At 57.0% G+C, this 11,388-nt stretch overlaps 1 protein-coding gene across 1 annotated transcript; it reads right to left on the reverse strand.

Annotated features, from left to right (window-relative positions):
* Nucleotides 1-40: 40 nt before the first annotated feature.
* On the reverse strand, nt 41-8,532 carry VWA5B2 (von Willebrand factor A domain containing 5B2). Its single transcript, XM_049628481.1, is given in 18 exon segments — nt 41-867; nt 954-1,094; nt 1,096-1,178; nt 1,258-1,338; nt 1,429-1,566; nt 2,350-2,703; nt 2,806-2,995; nt 3,491-3,586; nt 3,588-3,805; nt 3,899-4,070; nt 5,036-5,221; nt 5,726-5,837; nt 5,927-6,135; nt 6,214-6,324; nt 6,719-6,874; nt 7,279-7,403; nt 7,620-7,751; nt 8,276-8,532. Coding segments are annotated over 18 exon segments (3,084 nt in total). The 5' UTR covers nt 8,307-8,532; the 3' UTR covers nt 41-318.
* Nucleotides 8,533-11,388: the final 2,856 nt, after the last annotated feature.

Raw genomic sequence — 11,388 nt, forward strand, 5'->3', positions numbered from 1 at the left:
CTTACACCAAGCCGTGAGGGGCATGCACACTACAGATGAAGAACTCACTTGGGCAGTCTTAAGAGGCACTTTATTGCATAGGATTTGGGGACTGTGGCTCTCTACCCTTCCACCGCACTGCACAGAGCTCAGAGGGGAAGAGGCATGGGATGGGAGGAGTGGGAGAGAGCACAGGCAGGCACTTTCTGTGAGGGCAGGGGATGAGAAGCAGTAGGGGTCAGGTGGATACCGGCCTGCCCCTCCCAGTACCGAGAAGCCGGCCCCGGTGGCAGTGACTTGAGTGTGTTGGGCAGCGCCAGCCAGAGCAGTGGGCAGCCCTCACATATTTGCGGGGCTGTAGCACAGCAGGTGTAACTGCAGGTTCTGGTCCCAGTGGCGCAGCAGCAGGAAGAGACCCCGGGCTGCAGCTTTGAGGGCAGCTAGGTCAAGGCCATCAGGTAGGTGCTGGGCCCGTAGCCAACAGTCAGCTTTAGCTGCTGCCAGTTCCCACTCGCCGAAGGCAGCAGCGCAGCGGTGCTCCAGCCAGGCGAGCGCCACAGCGGTGGCCCAGGTCCGGCCCCGCAGGTCCGCACCTCCGGGCCCTTCTGCTCCCTCTGAGGCCTCAGTGTCTGAACCCCGTCCACTGTCCACCTGGCCTGGACCCTCAGAGCCTGAGCTGGGGGACGGGCTGCAGGAGGCCGTGGCACTGTCACCCTGGCCAACACCAGGCCCCAGAAGTGCCCAGGGAGAGGAGGCCGAGGTGGGGCTGAGGCTGGCGCGGTGTGCAGCAAAGGGCGAAGCGCGGCACAGGCGCTCCCGAGGGATGTGTACTGCTGCACAGAAGGGTGCATCTAGGCGGAAGGAGCCAGGTGCCTCCTGTAGCCGCACCTGAGGAGAGAGGAGGTGGGGGGAGAAGTGAGCTGAGACAGTGCCCTGGCCCTGGCAGCACCACCCTCCACCTCCCGAGTCCTCACCAAGGGCAAGTAGTCGTGGTCGCTGCCTTTACTGTTGCTGTCGCCAGCCTGGCCCCGGTTGGTGCTGCAGAGTCTGTGGCTGTCAGAGCCTCTGGCCCTCCCACCGCCCAGGCTGAGCCTAGAGGGAGGCTGGGGGGGGCAGGTGATGAGGACTTCTGGTGACTGACTTGGAGTTGCCATTTTGGTCTGGGTTCCAGCCACCTACCACAGAGCCTCCCTGAAGTCCTGCAATGGAGCCGGTCAGTGCCAGTGGTAGTCCCTAAGCCTCGTAGCTCCCTGCCCTTGCCCCAACTTTGAGTGTTACCTTTAGCGTGGACAGCTGTAGGCAAAGGAGCTGCATCTAGTTGGCCTTGAGAGGCAGAAGTGCTTGGGGGCTCAGCTAGCTCTGTAAGGGCACAGGAGATGGGGGTAAACCAGGAGGGGGGCCAGCGAAGTGAGGGCCAGCACCTGAGAGGTCACCCAGGAGGAACTCTACCTGAGCTCCGCACCTGCAGGGCTGAGGGTAGGACCTCCCTGGTGGTAGCATCCACAGCTACGGGGCAGGTGAAGCAGGAAGGGGCAGAGCTGACCTTGCTCGTCTGAAGGGCTCGGAGCCAGGACCTCCGGGCATGGCCTGTGAAAGCAAGGAGCTGGATGCTGAACGGGAGCAGCTGCACTTCCCCCAGCCCCCTCCTACAGGGGGCTTTAGAGAAAAATCTGTGTTCCCCATTGCTTCTCCCTCTGTCCACTTTTGAACAGAGTAGAGTTCCTTCTTGGGGCCAGGTCGGACTCCCCAACTTTGGCAAGTGGTTAGGCTGAACCCTCAGCTCCTAGCAGGACTGGACCCTCCGGCCACCCAGAAATTGAACATTCTGTACAGCACCCAAAGGAAGCACTGACTGTGGTGCCTTTCCTGTCCACTCATTCAGCACTGTCCAATAGAACTTCCTGCAGTGAAGGTAGTGTTCTAGATCTGCGTGATCCAGTATGGCAGCCACTAGTCACACGAGAGTGTTAAGCACTTGAAGTGTGGCTAGTGCAACTGAAAAACTGAAATTTTAACTATTTGATGTTAATATTCTTCCTGAATGGCAGATTTGTTTTTATGTTATGGGCACTATGAGTCATTAACAAGATCACATTTCGCTCTGTGCTGGCTGCTAGGAAGCTTGCCAATTTGGGGACCCATGTTCACAAGGGCACAGAACGTCATCGAGTGCATCTTTAATATAACCTGATTCTCCACTTTCTTTTATTATTCCATTACACTGTTTATTATTTTTTTTGAGGTGAGTGGGCCACCTCAAATTGTGAACAAGATGAGGTATATAGTGGCCAGACACATAGACCTATACCTCTGTCACTTGCTGCCCCATACAGGCTCCTTGGGTCCTGCCCAGGCCCACCAGCAACTCACCTTGGTCAGCCATGGCCTCAGCCCCTCCACGGAGAGCCAGCTGCTCATTGTCCCGGACCACGGAGGCTGCTGTCAGCCGATGGAGTGCTTGGTCCCAAGCACTTTCTCTTTGAGGGGGTGACGGAGGCAGTGAGCCATCACTAGGTCCCCATAGTGTCTCTAGCCCAACACCCACCTCCCAGCACATAGGCTGCTCCCCACACAGGGCTCGGATCACCACGTGGCAGCGTGGAGCCTGAGGAGGCAGTTCCACTGCTGGAGAGGCTGATTCCCCATTGTGGGGCACAGCTGTGAATAAGAAGGGGGGTTCCATCAGCATGTCCCAGTCCATGGGGGCCGGGGAGAGCAGATTTCCTGGAGAGAGACAGCAATGAAGGCAGGGGCGGTGTGGTATCCTCTGCCCTACTTCTCAGGACCTCCTTGGTGTCAGAACCCAGCTCCCCATCCAACCCTTACCTGAGTCATCCAGGCCCTGTCCCAGCTGCTGCCCTGACTCAGGGCCTGGCCCATCTGGTGCTATGCCCAGAGAGGGGTGTCGGGGACGGCCAGGGACTGGGTTCACCTGGCCCGGGGGAGATGAGAGGCTCCGGCCAGCCAGAGCTGCTCTGCGTCGACGACCCAGCACCTCAGCACTCAAGGCCCCAGGCTGCACATAAGAAGTGTGGTCCACTGGTCAAGGAATGCAGAGCTCCTGGCCATCACACATGCATGGCCACGTACCCCTTTGTCTGAAACTGTGGATGGCTGCTCACCAGCCTTAGGAGCAAGGCCAAACTCAGGGCCTCCGGCCCCCTTCCCACTGCCATCTCACTCCATGCCTGGTTTCTCACTTGAGGTTGTTGTTTGTCTCTGTTTTTGTTCATGTCTTCTTCCTCTTTGCCTGGCTAACTTCTACTTATTCTTCCAGACGTGACTCTTGCTTTCCTGACTCCCTCAAACAGTGTTAGCCATCTTGATTCTGACTCTCCCCATAATACTATGTCCCTGTGTTCACCACTGTATGTCACATGGTATCATTGTAGATTTACCCATGTATCTCTTCAGCTGGACTTAATAGTAACCACGGCACAATTTATGGCATATAGGAGATGGTCAATGAACGTTTGCTGGGTGCATAGAATGGAGGTGGACTGACTCTCACCTTGACTGGAGCCATTGGGGGTAGAGGCAGGGGGCAGGAGTGGGAGCCTGCAGGTTCTCCCCAGGCCAGGCTGCGGCAGCCCTGCTGAGAAGGGGGGATGCAGGGGAGCAGTGCCCTCAGGGGAGCCAGGGCCCTGGGAGCCAGGGGACTCGCTGCTGCCTGTGGAGCCTGGACCTGGCTCTGGGCTGGCAGAGCAGTGAGTGAGCACATACTGCTCCCGGATGTACGATGACTGGAAGATGCGGCGCCAAATGGCTGTGTCAGAGGAGGGATTGGGTCCGGGGTCTGTGACTGGGTCTGTCAAAGCATCAGTACCTGCTGGGAGGCAAGAGAATGGATCCCAGCCGTGGCCCCTCCCATGGCCCACTCCTCCTGCAACACAGCCACACACTACACCCAGGTACTCACTCTGTTCTGAGTCCCCAGCAGCCCACGGGCTGGACAGCTCTGCTGACACAGTGCCCGTTCCCAACGGCTCCGAGGTGCCAGTGGGCTCAGTGCCAGGACTGGTGGCAGATGGTGCCTCCTCTGGGGATGGGAACACGGAGCCTCCCAAGCTCTGCCAGCCGGGTTCTTGGCCCTAGAGAGGGATAATCATTAGAGAAAAAACCGACTGTAGTTATATGCTACCTCTTTCCAAACAGGATTTAAGATGTCTCACCACAAAAGGCAATAAAGTTAATAAACCAGAAATGAAAGCCTAGTACTAAGGAAGGAAAAGCATACATGATAACCATAAGGTTAATAGAGCTGCTGTGGCTGAGCTTCAGGCTTGGCCCTGAGCTTCCTGGCAGGCAGGCAAAAGGGCAAACACTCCATTATATCGCATCTTTAGTTCTTTTAGAGAAAGAAAGCTTTTCATAATAAAAATAACTATCATTTCAGGGTGCCTGGCTGGCTCAGTCAGTAGAGCATGTGACTCTTGATCTCAGGGCTGTGAGTTCAAGCCCCACGTTGGGCGTGGAGCCTACTTTAGAGAACCAGCAACAACAATCATTTCTTGAACTCCTGCTATGTGTCAAGTATCCTACCAAGAGTGTGCACGTTGTGACCTCTAATTACAACAACCCTGTGACAAAAATCAGTATGACGAAATGGGCTCAGAGAGGTTAAGTGACTTGCCCAAAATCAAATGGTTAGAACACGCTAGAGTTGGGATCTGAGATTTCATCTAGACTATGCTCTGTTTCTGAATATTACAGGAAATAATCCAGGTGGTTCTTTCCTTAGGGCACTGTGTGAAGAACCTAGAAAGTTTCAACAAAACCTTCAAGGCAAATTCTAGAGCTGCTTTCCGTGGCTGTGTGCTTTAGTGACCTTTGGTAAAAGCCAAGGGCAACACTTTATGGGACAATTCAGTGGAAGACCTCATGAAGGGGGCAGACTACAGCCGCTTTGGGGTGCCCGGTGTGATCTCTGGGGAAGCTGAGAGTGCAGTGGAAGAGCTTGGCAGGGAGAGGCACCGGGAGTGGAAGAAGAGTTTTGAAGAGATGCAGGGACTTTAGACATCCCAGGCCTACCACCCGCACCCCAGCCCAGGCCTACCCCTGGGGCACGGGACCGGAAGCCATCCACCCTGAAGAGTGAGCAGTAACCGAGCAGCTGGTCCCCAGGGTAGAGTGCTGGGATCTCCCGGGGGGTCAGCAGTGCCTCCACCGCATCAGGCACAAACCAGTCCACAGAGATGTCACTCAAAGCAGGCTCCAGTGCCTTCCGGAGAGCCTGCACCAGCTGTAAGGAGTGGCCAGAAGGAAGACATGGGAGAGAGAGCTCACAGAGCAGGAGGCCCACAGAGCAGGAAGGCTACCCTTCCACTGATGCCATCTGCCCAGCCCTTAGGCTGAGGGGAGCAGGGTCAGGCTGGGGTCAAGGGAAGGATTGGGGGTAGGAACAAGCAAGGGTTTGGTCTGTCTCCTGGCCTGAGCCATGCCCTGTGGATGAGGCAAGATTTGTTGAGGATATGGCTCAGTACCAGGACAAAACAGAATGATATTTGGGGGTGGTCAGAGGTCATGTCCCCCACACCTTTGGCCTCCTGCAGCATGCTATAGCATCACCAGCAGCTCCTCCCCTGATTGGCGTCTCAAAGGAGGGGAGGAACTGGAATGGGGGAGGAGAAGTCCTGATCAAGGGTGCCAGGAGACCCCATGACTTGACTGGATTCTGCTTCAGGCTCAGTGTAACTCGGGAGAAGGACTTCTAGGAGTAGGGAACAGGGCTCAGGCTCAAGCTCACCATGGGCTGCAGCCTCTCCCCAGGCCTTGGGAAGTAGGCCTGGCCCCTGCTGAGGGCAGACAGCCCCTGGAGCAGCTGGTGGCAGGCAGGCCCCAGCCCAAAGGAGAAGCACCTGATGAGGGAAGGGAAGCAGCTGTGACCTTCAGGAGCCCCTTGGGAGTGGGGGTCAATCTTAGGCACCTGGTTCAGCCCACCCCATACCTGGCTGCCCCCCTGTGCCACCTCATGAGCTCCAGGGTTTGATGGGTAGCAGCGGCCACGGGCGAGGCAGCAGTCAGGAGGAAGAGCTGCCGAGGGCGGGCCTTGTGCTGGGGCTGCCCCATGGCCCAGTTCAGTGCAGCCAGCACATCTGGGGGACCACTCTCAGCCTGCAGGGTCTCAATGTTCTCACAGATCAGCTGCACAGTGTCCTGGAAAGAAAAGGCATGCTTTGGGCCGCGCCAGGCTGATATACTCTCACTGGGCCCCAATCCCTGGACTGTACTCACATCACTGCAAGACCGGCTCTCTGGGAAGAGGGGCCGCACCGACGTGCCAAACATGGCCAGGTTGATGAGCGTTTGTGGTGGCAGTGACTTCACAGCCAAAACAATGGCATCCTGGGGAGGGCCAGGGAGGACAGCATGAAACAGGTCCTGTGGGCAGTGGTAGGGATTCCAGATTGCCTGCCTTTTCCATGCTGTGTGAAAATGAGGGGCTAGAAGTGGTGGTGTGGGAGAGGCCCAGCATGTCTGAGATTGACTATGAGGGAGACCTGGAGAGTGAGGGAGACTGAGTGTGTGAGAGACCCTGGTGGGGTATGGGAACCCTTGGTTTTGGGATTAGGTAACTTCATGTGCGAGAGAGGCTTTTGGAATCTGGGAGAGACACATATACGTACAAGTAAGAGAGGGATGTGTGTGTGTGTGTGTGTGTGCGTGCGCGCTCATGCGTGTATCTGTCTGTGAGAGGCTGCCCCCAGCCCACCGCACACCCACACCCTGCCCCACAGGCCTTGTGCGCTATGCTGCTGCCATCCAGCAGGAAGAGAAGCTCCCGTGTGGCTGTGCCCAGGTTTCCAGGCTTAGAGCTCAGGTCCGGGCAGAAGCTCAGCACCAGCACGGGGTTTAACAGGATGTCCTTGTGGAAGCGTCGTTGTAGGAACCACACCTGATCATCGGAGCCCCAAGTCATCCTGTGCCCTAGTGCAAACTCTTGCCTGGGCTTGCAGCAGGACCGAGCCCTAGGGCCTTTTTCTATCTAATACACTCAGAGGGAACACCTTTTTATAGTCATTCGAATAAAGGCGAGGGCAGAGGCAGGTGGCTGTCCTCTGCCTATCAGTCCTAGTTTCCATCCTTTGAGACACACCCCAGGGAGACTTGCGTGGGCCCTCCTAGGACAATACTCATCAGCCCTCTGGGATGCTGCCCTCTTAGCAGCTACTAAGAGGTCCTGCTAAAAGCCCCCCCCCCCCCCCCCCTCACACACACAACTGCCCAACTGTTCCTCCTGCACAAATGCAGCCAGTAGTGAGAGGTCAGTGGCCAGGCCAGGACCCCATGCAGCCATACCTGCCGGTCCCCATCACTGTCCCTTCGCTGTAGCCTCTGGAAGTCCCGGCGGGCCCTCACCTGGGCCTCATATTCTGCTGAGCTCAGGCTGCCGGCCTCTAGCATCAGGTGTGGCTGGTGGGGCTCTAAGGAAAAAGGGATATAGTTGTCAGGAAAGTCCCTGTCTCTGGACCTCAATTGCTCGGTCCCACTGTCCCAGGAGGACCCTGCAAGTCCAGCACGTCCCTCACAGATGGCTCAATCCACCTGGCTTGGGAGCCAGAAATCTATACTTGAAAAATGCTATCCAAGTGGTCCTGAAGTAGGTCAGAGCTGGCCCACTGTGTGTCCCAGTCTCTCACCACTGGGGTGCAGCAGGATCTCCAATGACCGGTCACAGTGGTGGCCCTCTGCTAATGTGACACAGATGGTGGCTGCGGAGCTGGCATGAGGTGGGGCGTCTGCCCGCAGAGCATGAGAAGGGCTCTCCAGGCCTGAGGGAGGGAGAGGCAGGGAGAGATGATCACCCCACCCCAAGCCAGTACTAATGCACAAACATCACCTTCCCAGACAACAGTGGTATGGGCAAGGATCATGACTGATTCAGCTCAGCTCTTAGCGCCTAATCTAGAGGGCTGCATGGACAAGGGGAGGGATTTTGCCTGCTTTCATGAGCTGAGAGGTAGGTTCCCAGCTCTGTTTCTGGCTGATCAGTTATACAGCAGCCAGCTGATTTAGCATCCTCCCCCACCTCTTACACAAGAAAACTCCACTTCATCACTTGGACTGGTCTCAATTTAATCCCTTTCTTCCCACTGGTGAGTGGAGTGGGGTATAAATAAATGACACTGACGAACCTGGGGGGGGGGGTGTTGTGTAGAAGTGTCCAGGGGATGCTCCTACCAAAACTGGAGGTTCCTAAGACTTAGGTCCTTGTTTTCTTTTTTTCCTGTGTTCCTCCCAGTCCTGAGCCCTGAATTATTATTTCCTAGTCAGCTATGCTAGGAGGGGCACCCACCTGCTAGCAGGCATGGCCCAGTGACCAGCATCTCGAAGGAGAAGGTGTACGGGGCAGGGCAGCGGGCAGGGCCTGAGAACACATCCGGAGGGGCCGCTGGCTCCTCCCAGGCCAGCCCTTCCTCCTGAGGGCTGCCCACCCCGAAGCAGCTGGTAGGGCTGGAAGGGAGCGCGAGGAGGGTCACGGGCCCACCACCAAGGCCCTTAGCCCCTCTGGATGAATGGCCCAGCCCTTCCCCACCCTGTCCATCCCCCAGGGCACCCTACCAAAGCCCCCTCACCCGCACTAGACCCAGAGAAGCCGAGGGAGGGACGAAGAGAATCACCATAGGCCCAACCTGTCGTCACAGAGCCCCGGAGGCCTGGGGGGCCCCGGTGGGCCTGGTGAGGCCAGTGGGGTGAGCACAGAGGGCAGAGCCACGTGCAGCACCCCATCAGGCCTTGAGGGCAACTCCCGGCTGCTGCGCAGGGTCACTGTCATGGTGCCGGCCACGTTGATGAGGCCTGTGGGCAGCACCAGTGTGGACCGGGCCTGGGCCAGATCCAACACAAGATGACCTATGATGAGTGAGAAAAGGGGTCAGACGGGGCTGGAAGCAGAAGAGATGGGGGAAATAGGAAATGGGAGCAGTCACTGAGTCAGGGGAGCCTAGGCAAGGGGGACTTCACAAAGTTAGAAGGACACGGGGCTAATGTGTTGGTGATGCAGAATGGAGGCATGAGCCAAATGATGGTCAAAGCAGAGGTAGGATGATAGCAGAAGGATCTGGCTGTCATCAGGAAAAGGAGTAGTGACATCACTGCTATTAGAGAGCTGAGAAGGGGCATGTCCACACCACCCCCAAGATCCTAGGGGATCCATACCCTCTGCCCTTATTCCCCTGCCTGTCTCTGCCCATTCAACCCTTGGGTATCATCTTCCTCAGGACCCTCCCTGTGGACTGACATGTCCCATAGCCTGGGACCCAGTCTGCTCACAAATCCCTTGCTCATGAACAGTCAGGGGCTCCCCACTGCCCACTAGGAGTGGCTTCAGAATTTTCTACCCAAGAGGCGTTCAGTGGCTGTAATCTGCTTGGAAGCTGGCTAGAGGACTTAAAGCTGTACTGGTATGCAAAGCACACCATTTTACATCGCCCCTAGGTTCATTTGGGGACTGGTGGAATCACGGGGGTTGCTGCTACTAAAGGAAAAATGGCCACGTGTATGCAGTGGCAGTCAAGGCCTCAGGCTACCTTTATAGCCCTACTTGGCTTCATCTCCCCACAATAATCATTTACACATTCTTTAGAGAAATGCCTGCAGAATAAATGAAGGGAAGAAAAAGATGGAAGGAAAGAAGACAGGGAGATAAGAAGGAAAAAAGGGGCTTCTATCCCAACTAGCTAAGGCTTGGGGACAGCCTGATACAGTGGAGAGAGCACAGGATCAGGTTTTGAGTGTGACTTCTAATTCTGCCCTTGGGTAACTCTTCTGTTTTAAGGAGCTTCCGTTTTCTCATCCATGAAATGGGGGTCATAATTGTGTCTCAGAGACTGTGGTGAGAAATAAATGAGATAATGTATGCATAGCATCTGACACATAAGAGGCTGTTGTATTATTTTCACACCTATAAAAGGAGGATAGAGAACAACAGTTGCATTACATACCTCTCTGGATTCAAATGAGGTGATACCAGTGACTGGACTTTGTGAACTGTAAATTGCTATAAACACGAGGTGTTTTATTTAATTTACCATCACTGTGCACAATTTACTTCCAAACCTTTGCTTATACCATCGCCCCTACTGGAGTGCCTTCTCCCTCCTCTCCACTTCACCAGTCATACTCTTCCTTTTGGTCAAATGCTGGCTCCATTTCCTTCTGGAACATTCCTGGGGCCTCAGCCCAGAGCTCACTCTGGCCTCTCACTGTCTGCTGGACCTACACCAACTCTCAACACCACTGGATTCTGTCTTTCTTACGGGGATGGCAAATCCCGTGTGCAGGAATCAAATGAATGTCCAAATAAATAAATGAAAGGATGAAGTGCAAACCACAAAACCTAGCACAGGGATGGGCTTCCACTCCTTCACCCAGCAATCATTGAGCCTCCTTATACCACATTCTGTGCGAGATGCTGGGGCTTAGAGATGTCCAAAGAAAGCCCAGTCCCAGGCTCAGGAGCTAATGCTCCAGCTCGGGAGACAGACGTGTGGACCGCCTGCTGCGTCTGTCTCTCAGGCCGCGAACCTCGCGTCAGGCCTGGGTCACATTGCCCCTGCACCTGGTGCAAGTAAGGTGCCTAGTCCACGACTGTTGAATAAAGCCATGAATCAATGAATGAAAAAATCAGCGGCTGGAGGGGGAGCGGGGAGGGACGGGACGCAGAGCGGGTGCAGGAATCAGAGCGGGGCTGACTTTCGGGGCGAGGCGACGGCGCCCTGCACTCACCCTGCGCGCAGCGGCGGGGCGTGGAGGCCCCCAACCCGGGGCCCAGCGCACGGCAGCAAGCGGCCTGTGAGCGTCGCCTGCTCTGCAGCTGGAACGAGACGCGCCGTCCCGCCGCCTCCGCCTCGAAGCCCGAGACCACTTCGGCCTCCGCCAACGGGTACACAAATACGCCTGCGGCGGGGGCAGGGGGCACAGGTGACGTCGAACCTCGCCCGGCCCCCTGTCCCCGCCACCCCGAGCCCCGCCCAGGCCTCACCGTCCACCGGCTGCGGCTGCGGGTTGTGGTACGTGAGCCGGGCCCGCAGGCTGAGACAGGGGCCGTTGGCGCAGGCCCGGACCCAGGAGTCAGTCAGGGGCAGCGGCGTCCAGCTGGAGGGGCAGTACAGGCCGGGCATGGCGCCCCTGGGGGAGGGGGTTCGATGAAGGGGTCCGCAGGGTGGGGTCACGGGCGCCAGACCCCGCCCTCCTGAAAGCCGCCGGGAAAATCGAACTCAGGCACTGGGACGCCGGGCAGCGAGGAGCGCGGCGGGGCTGAGCCGGGGGCTCCCACCCGGCGGACAGGTGGCGAGGGGAGGGAAGAGGGGGATCGCGTGATGGGCATCCTCGCGGGTTACCTGGGAAGCCGGGGCGGAGCGCGGCTCCGGGCTGCTCCGGGAGCCGGGGAGCGGAGGGTTAATGATT

Source organism: Panthera uncia, chromosome C2 (assembly GCF_023721935.1).
Source record: "Panthera uncia isolate 11264 chromosome C2, Puncia_PCG_1.0, whole genome shotgun sequence".
Taxonomy (NCBI): domain Eukaryota; kingdom Metazoa; phylum Chordata; class Mammalia; order Carnivora; family Felidae; genus Panthera; species Panthera uncia.